At 46.8% G+C, this 15,382-nt stretch overlaps 6 protein-coding genes across 6 annotated transcripts; 5 read left to right on the top strand and 1 right to left on the bottom strand.

Moving 5' to 3' along the window:
- Positions 1-2,309: 2,309 nt before the first annotated feature.
- On the top strand, positions 2,310-3,509 carry CLUP02_17208 (uncharacterized protein; the record flags this gene model as incomplete). Its single annotated transcript, XM_049296121.1, has 1 exon — positions 2,310-3,509. One exon carries the CDS (start codon positions 2,310-2,312, stop codon positions 3,507-3,509), a length of 1,200 nt encoding a protein of 399 aa, XP_049153268.1.
- Positions 3,510-4,720: 1,211 nt separating this feature from the next.
- Positions 4,721-6,451, top strand: CLUP02_17207 (histidine acid phosphatase; the record flags this gene model as incomplete). Its single annotated transcript, XM_049296120.1, has 4 exons — positions 4,721-4,877; positions 4,943-5,076; positions 5,141-5,289; positions 5,347-6,451. 4 exons carry the CDS (start codon positions 4,721-4,723, stop codon positions 6,449-6,451), a joined length of 1,545 nt encoding a protein of 514 aa, XP_049153267.1.
- Positions 6,452-8,724: 2,273 nt separating this feature from the next.
- On the top strand, positions 8,725-10,349 carry CLUP02_17206 (uncharacterized protein; the record flags this gene model as incomplete). The annotated part of the gene is made up of 8 exons (XM_049296119.1): positions 8,725-8,848; positions 8,903-8,922; positions 8,989-9,025; positions 9,101-9,168; positions 9,226-9,477; positions 9,557-9,678; positions 9,760-9,821; positions 10,003-10,349. 8 exons carry the CDS (start codon positions 8,725-8,727, stop codon positions 10,347-10,349), a joined length of 1,032 nt encoding a protein of 343 aa, XP_049153266.1.
- A 509-nt stretch (positions 10,350-10,858) lies between these two features.
- CLUP02_17205 (uncharacterized protein) lies at positions 10,859-11,745 on the top strand (the record flags this gene model as incomplete). Its single annotated transcript, XM_049296118.1, has 3 exons — positions 10,859-11,162; positions 11,223-11,649; positions 11,700-11,745. 3 exons carry the CDS (start codon positions 10,859-10,861, stop codon positions 11,743-11,745), a joined length of 777 nt encoding a protein of 258 aa, XP_049153265.1.
- Positions 11,746-12,065: 320 nt separating this feature from the next.
- CLUP02_17204 (ubiquitin fusion degradation protein) lies at positions 12,066-14,336 on the bottom strand (the record flags this gene model as incomplete). The annotated part of the gene is made up of 1 exon (XM_049296117.1): positions 12,066-14,336. The coding sequence occupies one exon, from the start codon at positions 14,334-14,336 to the stop codon at positions 12,066-12,068; it is 2,271 nt and encodes a 756-aa protein (XP_049153264.1).
- Positions 14,337-14,501: 165 nt separating this feature from the next.
- On the top strand, positions 14,502-15,225 carry CLUP02_17203 (uncharacterized protein; the record flags this gene model as incomplete). Its single annotated transcript, XM_049296116.1, has 5 exons — positions 14,502-14,536; positions 14,606-14,667; positions 14,789-14,841; positions 14,905-14,942; positions 15,021-15,225. 5 exons carry the CDS (start codon positions 14,502-14,504, stop codon positions 15,223-15,225), a joined length of 393 nt encoding a protein of 130 aa, XP_049153263.1.
- Between the last annotated feature and the right edge of the window lie 157 nt (positions 15,226-15,382).

The raw sequence follows: 15,382 nt of genomic DNA, 5'->3' as shown, positions 1-15,382 counted from the left end.
AAAAAGAAGCTTTTTAATAGCCCCCTAGAGGATCTTTTTTTTTCTTTTAAATCCTCGTTTTTTTAGCCTTTTTTTAAGTTAATAATAACTCTAGTAGGAGGTTATAAAACTATTTTAAAATAACCGCTTTTTTTTAAATTAATTTGCGAGATCTATAATATTCTTAACTTAATATTATTAGGACCTCTAAATCCCCTTTTTTTTTTTAAAACCGTTCTCTATATTATATTCTTAAATAATACTTAAGGAGTAGTTAAGGGGGCTACGAAGAGATTATTTAAATTATAAATTTAAAGTCGTATTTATAAAATCCTCGTAATAATAAACTTTTTTATATACTATAGATCTCGTAGCTTAATAATTCCTATAAGGTTACTTTTATTATTAAATAAAAATATTTATATTTAAAAATCCCTTTTTTCTATTATATCGTACTTTTTATACCGTATTATTAAGCTCGTTCGTTACGCTTATTAATTAAGTAAGTAGTTATTACGTAGGGATTTCTTTTTATTAATTTAACTAATTAATTTTTAATTACGGGCTGGCTATAAGAAAGTTATTTAATAAAAAAGCTACTTAGGGTAATAATAAAAAATTAATTATTTAAGCGGTTTTGTTAATTAATATGGTTTAATATAATAAATATTAACCTTTTATAAGTAATACAGGGCTATAATTATTTAATTCTATATAATATTTAAGAATCGCCTCTTTTTTTATTTACTTTTATAAGGTTAATTAATACGAATTTCTTATCCCGTATAGTATTAAGAAATCGTCTCTTTTATATAATAAGATACTTTACCGATTTATAATAATAAAATTTAATTACTAATTAGTATTAATATCCTTATTATAAAGTAGTTGTTTCGAACTATATTTAATAAAGAGATTAATTAAACTACATAAATATTTACGTAATAAGTATAAAAAAGAGGTTCTAATTATAAATTAGGCTAGCTATAATAATTATAAATAGGGCCCCTAATTAGCCCCTGCGTAGTTAGTTATATACTGCGGTCGAATTAAATTTCTAATCCGATACTTATTAAATACTTTAGGCGGTTTTTAGAATCAATTTCTATATACTTAACCTTGTTTCATCTTCGCCTTAAAGTTTATATATTGCGCAAAAGAAGTCTCCAGCCCTTGTTCGTTGGATTCTACTTTACAAGCTAGTAGAGAGACTTTAAGATCTATTCTTACAATGTACATATATTTGGCTAATTTGTCTTCTCTTATCGGCATCGACTTTTGTGAAGTAATTCATGCCCATATCCTACGAAAACGATAATGGAAACCTAGAGTATCAATGTACTAGAAACTTATGTTGGAAATGGTCAATACGCAGTTCGAGGCCACTTTTGTGTATCAAGCCATCATAGTGAGTACGCATGGCTGCTACTTGCTATTTAACGTTGCTGTTTCTGGTAATATACATCTCACATGCTCACGCCGGCAACATACTGTTTGAACATCCGAGGCGAGAGCATTCTGAGAGTTCTCTCCCAAAAGAAGACAACTACAAGCTTATGAGGTCGTGGAGATACCTCTCAAACTCGTCCAGGATAATCTCAAACCCCTCAGTGGTTGAGAGTGGATCCAAACCATCATTACGAGGATTGTGGCACAGAAGCTTGCATCGTTCACACGCGTTGTATGACCGCGAGGTTTACTCATCTGAGGTGGCACAATGGCTCGCATGATGATGATTAACGAAGATGTTGCATGGTGCCCGCATTGATTCGAAAACAAATGTTTTGAAATTGGATCGCGACGAGCCAAATATTTCAACGACACAGGCATCGGAAATGCGCTGTTTTGATTGATTGGCATGTTAATATGTTTCGCTACTACTATGACCGAGGGGCTAATGCAGGCGATGTATGTAGGAATTTGTTTCCCCGCTGTCGATCTTCAGCGGCTTAAACTAACAGGCCCGAGCGTTTTGTCTAGATACGAGGAATGGGGCCTAGGCATCGGAAAACACTTGGGCTGATTGGTGCTTACGCCGCGAACTGCAAAATGGTTTCGTTCTCCAACTGCAAGTTGCCTGTAATTCTAACAATGGGCGTATCTCATTCTATAGGTGACCACGACCCTAGATCCTCCACAATGGTAGCCTCCGTAGTCATGGATCCGGAGTACGGCAACATGACAATGATGAGGCCGACTATATAATAGACTCAAGGTATTTCCCAAAGTTGACCTCACTGCCCAGCACCATTCCAGCAATTTTGTCAGCAACTTAAATCGCGACCCAATATTTTTTGTTCATCGCAAGAATCGTCCTACCTTCCTCTCTAATGATGGGGTTCACTATCATCCAGGCTTCTGTTATTGCAGTTTTAGCTACTGCGAGCTTGGCAGCCCAGATATCGAACACTGCCGTACCTAAGCCTTGGAGCAATTTCAACAACAATGGCGTGTTCTATCCAGAGCAGACCCCGACTAGCTGGAGAACTCTATACGGCCGAACTCTCCAGCTGCCTGACCAGTCTCTTCTTCTGTCTTGGGAAGACTATGACCCCGCGGCAACTTTGACTTACTTTCCCATCTACAAGTCAGAAGATGGTGGAGCGTCGTTCACTGCTTTCTCCAGAGTCGACGATCAGGTCAATGGCTGGGGAAACTGGTATCAGCCATTCCTCTACGAGCTTCCACAGCCATTGGGGGGGTTTCCGCAAGGCACCATTCTCCTGGCCGGTGTCTCTACGCCACGTAACCTCTCACAGGCGTACATTGATTTGTATGCCAGCACCGATCAAGGAAAGGCGTGGGCATTCGTCAGCCATATAGTCTACGGCCCTGGTCCGGAGACAATCGCCCGGGGGGACAAGGCAGTCTGGGAGCCTTTCTTGCTGATGCATGAAGGAGAGCTTGTGTGTTATTATTCCACTCAAGTGGATCCCGATCACAACCAAAAGCTTTCTCACAAAACAACCAAAGACCTGCGTCAATGGAGCGATGAAGTCGATGACGTCGCCCAGGCAGATGCAGGAGTGCGGCCCGGCATGGCTACAGTAGCATATAGCCCCATCTCACAAAAGTATGTCATGACTTTTGAATACTGTGGCGGCCCTATCGCTGGCGGATGTCCGGTCTACTACAAGGTCTCCGACTCTCCCCTGAACTTTGGCTCTGCCGAACTTCAGCCCATTATTCCTGGTGACGGCCAGCTGAATCCTAACGGGAGCCCGTTCGTCATCTGGACTACGGAGCCTGGGACAAATGGCACGAGTGGTGTTTTCATCGCCAACGGAAGTAGCCGTGAGGAGGTGTTTGTGAACAGCGATGCCGTCGATCCAAACGGTTGGAAGGTAGTCAACGTCGGGCAGTGGTCAGCTTACTCCAGAGAACTTCGGATCATCGCCACCCCTGAGTCTGGCCCCTCAAACGGAAACCCTAAACTTCTTCTCACGAACGGGGGAAATGTTGGCTGCTCTGGAGATTGCTACAACTACGTTGCTAATGGTGTAGTGGATATACCCACTTACCATACCTAGGGAGGGGCGAGCTGAAGCAAGGACACAATGTTGGATTTAATCAATTGATTCGTGGAACCATGAACTCTCCAGTACAAGTGCTTCCGAGATTTCTGGTTACGTAGCTCTTACAAACTATAGATAGTAATCTTCCTAGAAGCATCTTAGTGTTCGAGCTCATGTACTAGAAATTTCTTCGTAACATTTATCATGTAACCCGCCTAGCAATACAGTGGGTTGTCATCGGCTATTTTTGCGAAGTTCCAGATCGTTCAAACCGCGAATCGTTTCGCGTGATTCAGTGATGAGTATGTAATCAAGTCTGTAAGAAACAACTCATCAATATTGAGAGAACCCTGTGACTAGATTCGGTTACATGTGACCCGATTGGTCGATGCCAATAATTTCTGGCCCAACTTTTCCTGTTTCCTGAAATGCATTGACACTTCAAATCTAGATCTGTTTCTGTTAATCATGCTTGAGGATAGATTTCAGTCTCTAACGAAATGTTGACGACTTATCAATAACGGTCGGACAATGTCTCAGCCGGCGGATGCTTGTGAGGCTGAACTTGGCGTCACTCCTGGGTTTTCATCTCCTTTCCGTCTCTCATCTTTCCGAATGTTCATATTTCTTCAACACTACCGCATCAGCATTTCGATGCCATCCAGATTATTGGTCAACCATTAGATAGACTACGTGACCATATGTCCCCTTCAAGTTATGAGTCGTTCATTCGTCCTTTAGTACCTGCTCTTGAGTGTGATCCTGCGGAGTGGTCGCGATTGGGTATCAACGTTTTCCAATTCCGCAAAGAAACCACGTTTTAAGCAACTTTCTGTTGTCATACCGTCTCTTGACTGTTTGTCGTAATGTCTCCGCCGCTTCGGGAACTGGCCCGGGGGCTGGGGTAAGGGCGGTCGGCAACGCTAGTGGAAGTACGTACGGAGAAAGCGTCTTTTCTGGGATTCCATCCCCGTTTGCTCCCCACAACTTCAAGCTGGTTGTCAAATCACATTGATGCATTCATCACGTGCCTGACGGTGCCAATGACACCCTGCTGAAATGAGCACATAGGCCCACGCAAGACGAATGAAGGTAAACAACATGATAAGAGCACGTGGCCGGTAATGACCGGGCCGATGGCCAATTATGATTGTATATAACAAGGAATTGGCAGCTTATGTCGAATGCAAACATCTCTTGTTGCACGGCACAGAAAAGGGACTACAATGGCACCCATCAAGCTTGGCTTGGTATGCCTTACGGCAATCCTGGTTGAGGGAAGTTCGAGACTCCTTGCGCCAATTCAAGACATCAATTTACCGGCCAGTGAATCTGCTGAGCACCCTCTTGAACACTTGGGCGCAAACGGTCCTTGGTTCGCAGGTACATATATCCATTTGCCCTTCGACTCGGTGCTTCAGCGCCGCTTACTTTCGATCGCTTATTAGGACCCAACGTCAACGAGATCTCATCCGAAATTCCGGAGAATTGTTACGTTGATCAAGCGGCGTATGTTTCTCGGCATGGATCGAGATACCCAGATACTGGCGCTTACAATGGATGGATCTCAATGCAGGAACGAGTTAGTAATATCTTTGTCTGCCATCTAAAGCATATTCATTTATAGCTGAAACTTGATTGTGTAGTTTCATGCTGGAAACTATACTGCCTCTGGCAGCTTGAGCTTTTTGCCGCGGTGGCAAACAGCGCTAACTAATCCATCCTCTCAAATCGCTAACTTGAGTCCAACGGGCTACAAAGAGGCTCACGATCTTGGATACACCTTGCGAACCAGGTGAGTTCTGCTCAATAGCATCCAAACCCAACAGAACACCTGTGCTAATCGAGTTAGATATCCGGGCCTCTACACTGAAGGCGAAGACTTCATGGTCTGGGCTAACAACTACTCTCGAGTCCTACAGACTGCCAAGTTGTTTGTTCGCGGTTTCTTGGGAACCAATGCCACCTTGCTCGGTGATATCGTGTCCGTGACATCTCGAGGCTTTGCCGCTGGCATTGGCGACTCATTGGCGCCTTCTGATATGTGCCCAGCTTTCAAGGATACGGAGGGAGGCGACTACGTGACTGCGTGGAACAACGTCTACATTCCTCCAATCCTAACCCGCCTGCAAGCACTCATCGATGGAAACCTCACACTTACGCAAAGTGATGTGTCGCAAATACCTTATCTTTGTGGTTTCGAAAGTCAGATCACCGGCCGCCTCTCACCTTGGTGTGATATCTTTTCGGACGAAGAATACCTCCAGTACGAGTACTTCCAAGACCTTCGCTACTACTACGGAGTCGGCCTTGGTACCGATGTGCCTCAGACCATGATGACCCCCTACCTAAACGCATTGATGGACATATTTGTTCAGGGGCCTTCGGTCACTGGCAGGCGCAAAGATGGGACCACTTTCAATTTACCAAAGCTTCTCGTCTCCTTCCTCAACGATGGACAGCTCAACCAGTTAGTGGCCGCCTCAGGGGTATTTGACAAGCAGCAGCCTCTTTCAAGTACGCAAAAGGACGATGGCCGTCAATTCGTCAGCTCTCGCTTCACAACAATGCGGGGAACTATTGCATTTGAGAGATTGAACTGTGCCGAGGCTAGAAACGCTACACATGGCAACTTCACCAATGTTGCCCGCCGGAATCCAACGAACAGAAGATCGACCTGCACGCAGCCATCGCCCCCAATCCAAGACACCTGGAATGCGACATATATTCGCATTCGTCTCAATGATGCTGTCTACCCGATACCTACTTGCAGCAGCGGTCCTGGTTCTTCTTGTCGGCTGGAGGATTACAAGCAATACGTCGCCACGAAGCTTGAGAACCAAGGTAATTGGATACAGAACTGCAACGTAACCACACCTGGAGCACCAACAAAGGTGAGAGGTGCAAGTTTCTACACCGATCTTAGCAGCGCTTGGTTGAGCCATGTCGCTCCTTAAGGACGAGACGGTTAGGACCAAATCTAGACAAGCTTATTTCATTTCAATGTGATTAGAATATCTTCAATTTTTTGTATATTCAAATAATATCTCCAAAAGTTCAGCATCACTGTTGAGATGCTTCACGGTCTCATATCCTTATTGTCAAGTGAAAGGCGATATTCAAACCCTCTACTACTCGTATTTCGCATCATCAGCGTTTGTTCCGTGAGCTTCCATGACCTACAAGAAGCAAACTGTATTTTGGGAATTGATGCTAGATAATGGGCTTGAGAACTGTTAAGTGCTGTAGCCATCATTCATACAATATTCTTGCTATGGATGCTATCTTGTCAACATGTCCTCCGCCCATCGAGCTTAACGTGAAGAGCGATGAAACTTCGACTGGCCTCTGCATTAGTCCTTTGATATGCATAACTTCGATGGTGTAGAAAACGTCCCTCAACTCGCGTTATCTTGCCGTTGACGATGCAAGTTTATACCCAATCAGCATACCGGCTAACCCAAACCTTGAAGTAATATTCAAGTCACAGTCACCCACTCGTCAACAGGTCAATACGCCTTGAGTTCATAGCTTTCGACTGTTCGGGCTTCTCTTTTCAAGTCTTACCATACTCCTCCCGCTTGTTGTCTTTCCGTGATATTTCGTCTCTGCCAGATGACTCCAACAAAGTTGCAAGGCAAAAGATTCCAACTCCCTATAGAGTGAAGAGGGACGTTCTGCTTTTATCTGATCTCATACGTACGATTCTCCCGACAAGCACGATCCAAACAATTAGTGAGTAAAGTAGCATGTTACATTAGAGCTTTGGCAGCGCCCCTTTCTGTTACGCTCGTATTCATCAATTGTCAGGCTCATCGCCTTCCTTACTCGTTTGAAGTCGGTCTCAGCCGATAAAGATTGTTAACGCGGACGCCGATCCTAACGTCATTCCACACACTTTCTGAACTTTGACATAATGACCGCCGTGGGCTAGCGGTAATGGATCAGAATTTCTGAAGTGTGGGTTCAGGCTGACAGTTGTGGCCAGCGAAGCAGTTCAAATTATAGAGATGGCGATAGTTGCGTTGCTACGGCCCGGTGATCTTTTTGTTTCTGTCGTGCTGATGAAGCGAAACACACAATCTAGTCTCCTCCGTTCGCGAGGGCATCAGTTCCATGATTCCCAAGTGGATCCTACACCTTCACTGTCGACATAGGTACGTCAGGGGCAGGGGAGGGCATGGACAAACTTTGTCCGAGTCACGTATACACACATTCAACCACGCAGAAACATTCATCGTGAGCGATCCTATTGGGTGCTACCTCAAGTTTGACTCCGAGCTTGTGCTTAAAACCGAAATCCCGATGTGTTTGGACCAGAGACCGTTACATCTCGCACATGGGTGATGTGCCAAGAGATCCCATGTTGACGAGGTATCAGGGTACTGCTGCTTCCTCTGAACTCAATGAACCACATCTTCAGCGCGCTTTTTAGTCAAAAGGCAAAAGCTTCGTCTGGGTTGCTTGAGTGGAACTCTCTCCAAGAGCTGATTCTGTTATTTGAGTTAATGTCTGATGTTCCCCTCCCAGAGAAAAAGGTATTGGGTTCCTTTACATGCATGTTCCCGGAGAATAGTTGCTTAGACTCAATTCATACCCCGAAGATCAAAGGTCGCGATCAAGCAAAACCTAATAGGTTCATACTATCATCGTCGAATCACCTGATTCTGGCAGCCACCTTCATAGTCATCTTTTGGCTTTTACTCGATTCCGACGGTCAATGCATTGACGCAGGCAGCCTGTTCGATTCAAATCATCCACATGCGATGACCTACCTAACAAATAATGTCTTGAACATGACTGAACAACTGACTAGTTCATAGCGGGATTTGGAAAACTCAATTTTATGTCGCGCGGGCCGAATACTGCTTGTTGCAGCTCAACCCGCCCACTACCATGCATAAGTAACGTTGACAGCACCCTCTTATGGCATTTACCTGTCATAGGTATGATCCATGGTACACTCGTATCATCTTCTTGTGCCCTCTCACCTACATTTTCGTTATCAGCGTGAGAACTTTCTCTCATAGTCATTCGAGACGCCTAGAATCATGGGCTGAGGCGCAGATTCTTTCGTTTCTGCAGGCGTAAAGTGTCACTTGTCACTATCTGCAGAGTGCCCAAAGTACCGACTATCGTCACGAGCTTTTCGGAATCCTGAGAATTCGAGTTATTCGGGGCATGTGTCGCGCATATTAGAGTCTTGTTGGCCGCTATAGGAGCGCATACCATGACGGATAATATGGTAGGAGCGCTCGTTGGTTCGACAGTAGCCATGATATGTATCACTACACTGGTTGTCTCGATACGAATGGCTGTTAGGACAAGTCTGAGAACTTACGGCCTCGATGACGGTATGTGACGTGTGAGAAAGTAGGATTCGATCGACATCACTAAGTCGTGTATAGTTCTCATTACCGCTAGCTGGGTACGCCAGACCCATTCGACCACACCTACTCTGCGCAGAGGAAAGTTGATAAGTGTTGTTCTATAGGTTTTCGCGATGGGCATGTTCACTGCGACCATGATCTGTGAGTCAGCGCCTAACCATCACCTAGCAATTTACTTGACATGTGCGGCTGTCGAATGCTAACCAGCAGGAGCAGCGGCTCATTCAGGACTTGGCAGGCATCACCACGATGTCAGTGTTTCAGAATACGAGCAGTTCCTCAAAGTAATCCATCATCTCTGCGGTCCTGAAACTAGTCCATAGTAGCTGACTTGAAGAAAGTTGACTATCGCGACTTCGGCAACGTACAGCTACGGTCTGGCTCTCGCCAAAATGTCCTTTGCTGTTCTCTACATACGAATGCTACCAGATCGGAGACTCGTGGTGATGAACAGGGCCATAATCCTCTTTCTTTGCGGTCAGGCCATCGAAGAGAGCCTCATCCCAATATTCCAATGTAAACCGATTGCGAAAGCCTGGACCGTGGGTATGGAAGGGACTTGCCTTGACCTCCCGGTTCTATGGTGGAGCGGCGTAAGTGAAAAGTCTAGTCTCGACCCTGATGTCGGTATGTGACTGAACGAGATATCAAACTGACTGCAGAATACATCAGTTTGGATTCAATCTCTGCACCGACTTGATCTTATTCATACAGCCAGTTCCTACTTTATGGAAGTTGCAACTGCCGCTGGTCAAAAGACTTGGCCTCATCGCCATGTTGTCATTGGGTTTATTGTGAGTGCCACATGGATCCTCGAGCTTCGCTAGTTGCGTGAAGGAAACTGGACTCGAGAACATGTTCTGACCCATCTCTAGGGTTGTCGCTATTTCTGTGATTCGCATGCACTCCGTCACCGAGATGGGAATTGACGACACACGTGAGCAATCTACCTCTTCAAGATTAATCGTCAAAGCTGATACACATTGTCAAAGATGATCTAGCAACCCCAATATTGTGGTCTGAAGCAGAGATTAGCACCTTGATCGTTTGTTCATGTGTGCCTTCCTTACGAAAGGTGGTCCAAAAGTTGCCATGCTCATACCAACCATTTGGTATAGCTAGCATCGACACGCTGCCACGAGCCATCGAAACAATTGGCCAAACGAGACGAAAACAACGACTCACGTCGGAGTATGGCAGCGGCCATGAAAGATACTACTCTATTGGGTCAGGTTCTACAGGCAGGACCCTGAGGTATCCTTTGAGTGTATTGAGTCGACCCGGGAAGGCTTCGTCCAAGGCAAGAGAGGCACCACAGGAGACGCTACGCACCAGTCTCACAGGCGACATCAATAGTATTGCCAATCTGCGAAAATTTGAACTGGAGTTTGACTGCGACGTGGAGCGCAGTGCGGGAGATACGGTCAACGTACCCGAAGAGACATATTTTCCAATGGGAAATTGAAATGAAAAATTGAGAGCCGATGGCACATAGACGTAGAAATTATACCAAGAGATGAGTTGTCGTCGCGTCGGATCCGATTCGAGTTCTTGAGTAAGGTAGGTGTGAGAAGTGGAGGCCCGGACTGAGCTCCGTGCGGAAGAATATGGATCTTGACTGGCGGCGTTCTCCGGGCTACCGATAATCAATGACGTATAGAATTCCCCTAAAGTAGTGGCAGTCGCACGTGGAATCACTAGGGAGTCCGCGTCATGAGCTTGTAACTTTAATGAAATCGCCGGAACGTCGGAGATCGGTAGTTGGTAGTACCCGAGCTCGAGGCTTTGTACCACTTAACTACCACTGACGTACGACTCCAATTGAAAGCGTCATGGGTGGAATCCGTTCTTCCTCAACCCAATAAGACCATCTCCATGACCTCAATTTTGTGAGCTTCACGAACCAGGACTTTTCTTCTTCAAACTAACTATCCGAAATTTACGTGTACAGCATTGCTAGCATAATTACACAACATGGGCGTTTCACTGTCTACTGCCAAATGGTTGGCTCCGCTATCCTTTGCTGTCGACTTTGCAGCTCAAAACTATGGCATGCTTAGCACTCCCAATATGAAGGATGTTCACGACGCCAACCTGTCATTTTGGTCGCCTCAGCCTTTCTTCATTGCTGGATTCTTCTTCCCTCAGCAACTTTTCCAGCTTGCCTGGCTATATCGCCTATACAAGGCAGACCCCAAAGTAGAGCCCATGGCCTCCGATATAGGCACTATGGTTGACTTTGCCCCATTTTACGCTGTCGGAAACTTCTGTATTGCTAGTGAGTAGCAATCTTTACTCCTCTGTCTACCTCTTGAGTTGTGCTGATTGTCTTCAAAAGCATGGATGATCTTCTGGAACAAATCTGACCTGAAGGTTGCAAACATCTTCGTCGTCATCAATAGCCTTGCCCAACTGTACTTCATCTTCAATCGTCTTCCGCCCATGAACACAAAGTCTATCAACTCTGTTCTTACCCACGTCGTTGCCAAAACCTTTGCTGGTATCGGCGTCTTGGACCTGCTACACAACGGTTCGGTTGCATACTTTGTTCACCAGCAGCCATCTACCACTGTAAAGGTTCTCACCGGAGTAGGGTTCGGATTGTTGTCGAGCATTAGTGATTGGATCTTTGGAGGCTGTCTAGTCTATGACTTAATTGCGCTGTCAGTCGGTCAATCAGCCTACGGCAACGCCGGTTGGAGCAGGCTGCTCGGCATCTACGCCGGTGGAGCTGCAGCCATTGTTGGCGCGCGTAATTTCCTGAGGTAAGACTTTGATCAGAAACAGTAAAGGAGATGCTTGCTAATTTTGCCAGACCGCCATATGTTAGTCAATCTACAGCCGGATACCAGCCTCTTTAAAGCGTTCAGTTGGCCTCTTGGTTGTATCTGCAAGCCGCCTAACAGGAGACTAGGATCGAATATGGAATTGTATTAATAGCACCTGTCATGCCATAATATCATTATATTTCTTTTTGCGACACAATTTTCATGCTTATCGTCAATCGTATTTGAAAATTCATGTGGGGGCAATTGTAACCATACTACCATCTTGCTCAACGCCGACAATCAAGTCCCACCTTTGCCTCTTCAATTCTATGTGGTATCAACGATGCTCTATACCTGCTAACGCCTTTGGATACGCCTCGATGTGTCCCCAACAATGCTGCTAGCCTTCTCAATCATTTCATAGGCGCCCAATTGGACAGCCATTCTCGCGCTTTATCCAAATCTCCTGAGCTCGCTTCGCATGCCGCTATGCACCATTCAAAGTCCCATACACCCTCACTCGCCAGCATTTCCGCTAATCTCCTCCGTCGTTGTGAAGCCTCATCGACGCAAAAGTGCATGGGCTCTTTCATCTCGGGAATGCTTTGCACGAGCGGCTTCACGAGCGGAAGAGCGGCCTGCGCGCTGCCACCCTTCGCATCAAGTCCAAGGTTGATCCTCCCTGACTTGCACCACTCGTTTCCACACCACTTCTTACCACAACCGGTCATCAGCTGGCCGAGATATCTTCTCTCGATACGTCGCCGGAGAGCTTTGCCCTCTGGGTCATGCATGCTGACGTAGAGGGGGCCGAAGCACAGCGAGCAGAGACCCAGATCGTTACCGGGTCCCTGACCCATTGCTGTTCCGGCACCAACAACTCCAGCAGATCCGACGCCATGCAGGGTGCGGCCACAGTTGATGTTGCGGCAGATATCGGGCTTTTTTCGAGCGATTTTGTCCAACTCGTGGTGCTTCATATGAGCTGACATATCTCGCATCCGTACGATCTTGCCACACAAGTGGCAGTCGGTGGTTCTCGCGCCGTCTGCTAGCTCATGCGAAGTCAAGCCAGACAAGATTGTTTCTGCCGAAGGATTGAATGGATCCCCCTCTTGTGGCACCTCGAGGTGACAAAACTGGCAAAGAATGAGTTTGCCAGGACAGACACTTGTGCAGTGTAGCGCCAATTCCACCAAGGATGAAGCAGTGTATTCGCAGCCAAGACACTGCTGTTCAGTGTGACGCACGGCATCGTGTTTGGCCTTGCTCGCCAGCGAATCTCCAAAAGCATCGTCATGCTCGCAGTGCCAATGAGTTTCCCACTCATCCGACCCCTTCTTGAAGACACGTTTGCACTTTGGACAGGTAACATTATTCCGAAGACAGAAGTTCCGATGCAAGACCATTGTCCGCTGAGGAATCCACTGCAGACAATTCGTACACTGCTCTTCGTCTGGAGACCTAGAGTCCCCGGGTTCCGAGCCAAAAGGTACATCTTTTGATGCTCCTCCCGCCTCAGCTCTGACCCTGAGTTGATAGGATGCTGGGTTTGGGACTTGATCGTTGCCGATCAGCGGATAGCAATAGATTGAAATGAGAAGCTCTTCAGCACTCTCCATTTCGACATTTGTGGGTTGTATAGTGATGAACTTGATGCCGTCTTCAGCAGGATTGAAGTTGCCAAAGACATATTCTGAATCTCGCGGTCGTGCTCGCTGTCGTGCTGATCTCGGACTGACGAACAAGTCGATACGATCAGCGTGAGGGAGTTTGGAAAGTTCAATCGTCAAGGGCCGGGTCCTATCCCAAGAGGGCAGTTCGTAATCGATGTATTCCCCCTGCAAAACCTGGCCGTTGACAGGCTTCCACACGTCAATCTCGCCTCCTATTGAGCTTCCATTAGAAGCACCAGGCTGAACTTTGGCCATAATCTGGCGCATAGTCTCGCGAGCCTGCTCCTCATTCAACGCCTCAATGTCCACTTCCAGATCCGTATCAACCACGCAGATGCCGTCACCTTCTGGCAAGAATTTATCGACCAGGAACTTGAAGTCTTCGCCCTTGACGCCGCGCACAGACAGGACCGTTTCCTTTGTGAGTGTTGTGTAGCTTTCGCGTAGCTGGCGTTCGAGAAGTGATTTCCAGTCGTCGGGATCATAGCCGGCTTCGAGGGGTCTGAGCCGGACGTAGGTGCCCTTGGGTAGTTGCTTGGCGTGGACCGTCAACCGTGGTTCAGTATCGAGAACCATGCCAGATGTCGATTCAGATGGCTCTTTTGGGAGGGAATCGACAGAAAAGTCAGTAGGGAGTAGCCCTAAAGCATCCATGAGATATGGACCCAGCGCAATTTCCCCTTCCTCGGCCGAAAACTCGCGGATGCCAGCGTATACAGTATTTCCGTTCTTTTGATTGACCAGGCGAAACATTAAAGGGTTCGGCAGTTGCTGGGAGGTCTCTTGGTAGAGGCTCTGCTGCTGTCGCGCGTATGGATTGAAGGGGTCGTAGGAAGTGAAGGTCGAATTGGAGGGCGCGGGTGGTCTCGGAGATGCTGCGAGCAGTTGCTCGAGGGCGGACTGAGGAAGCAAGATCTTGTCGCCGCGCAAGTCTCTCGAAGCAGATTTGATGGGAGGCACGACCGCAAACGGTGCAGACCACTTCAACTCGGGTTGTTCGTTCTCCATATTGGCGTAGCGGAGTCTCGTCCAAGTCAGAGTAGGGTGGTAATCTTAAGTAAGGTATCGTAGGTCTTGTTGTTCGACGCGTCGGCCGTCGCTAAGGGTAAGGTGGGGTGGAGGGGTAACGGTTATCTGCTCAGAGGGCTGTTGATCGAGTTGCTGTGTCTGGGCATGGCCGGTGGATTGAAGTCGAGGTGGCCCAAGCCGTGAGTAGGCATCTGTAGAAAGTATAGCAAGTAAATTCCAGGATAGGATTTGTGTTGTCATTTGGGAAGTATCATGGCGACAGTGTGGATGAATCAGCAGGCTGGTTGGATTCTTCTAGATTCCACCCACAGTAAGTAAAATCAACAAGCTCCAGGTTGACTCGCTGACGACATGATGTGGGCCGCCTCCCGCAATGGAGAAAGCCGAGAGAGGAACCTAAGGTACATAGATCTGCGCCACATATCCCTAAGCCCATTCAGGTCAGCTCGCGCCACAATTACATATCTTCCACATTCCAACCAAAGTACCTAGGTACTGGTACTATGCTGCTTACCTAAGGTCAGCAACACTGAGGTGTGATGAACAGTCGGATCCGGGACAGTTTGGCCGACCGCCGACCTACAAGTAAGGTGCGACCCGACGATCGCGAGAATGGAAACGAGAGAAATGCTTACTAAACACACTTCACGGTACTGCTCCAAGGCCCCAAGCCTCTAAGAGTCCAAATGGGAAGCTTCTCAGACCTTCTCAATTTACCTACGCAGGCGAGACAATGAGCATTGGCACATTGCCGGTTCAACAATCTTCTGCGCACGCCCTTGACCAATACTCTACATACGCGCAATCAGAAAACCAAGATAAAACCAATACCACTCAACCAATCATGCCAAATAAAGCTGAATCATGATGCGCGTCTGCCAAGAAGCCTCATATCCCAGCTCGCCAAACACTTGAACCACTGAGCGCTCAACCACTGCAACACAACCTGAGTCCTTGACACCTCATGCCCTTACTATTTATTGGGTTCCCCATTCACCAAAACCAGCAGAAACAAATGTGGCCAA

This window comes from Colletotrichum lupini, chromosome 9 (genome assembly GCF_023278565.1).
Source record: "Colletotrichum lupini chromosome 9, complete sequence".
Lineage (NCBI taxonomy): Eukaryota > Fungi > Ascomycota > Sordariomycetes > Glomerellales > Glomerellaceae > Colletotrichum > Colletotrichum lupini.
This window is presented reverse-complemented; position numbering and strand designations above follow the sequence as displayed.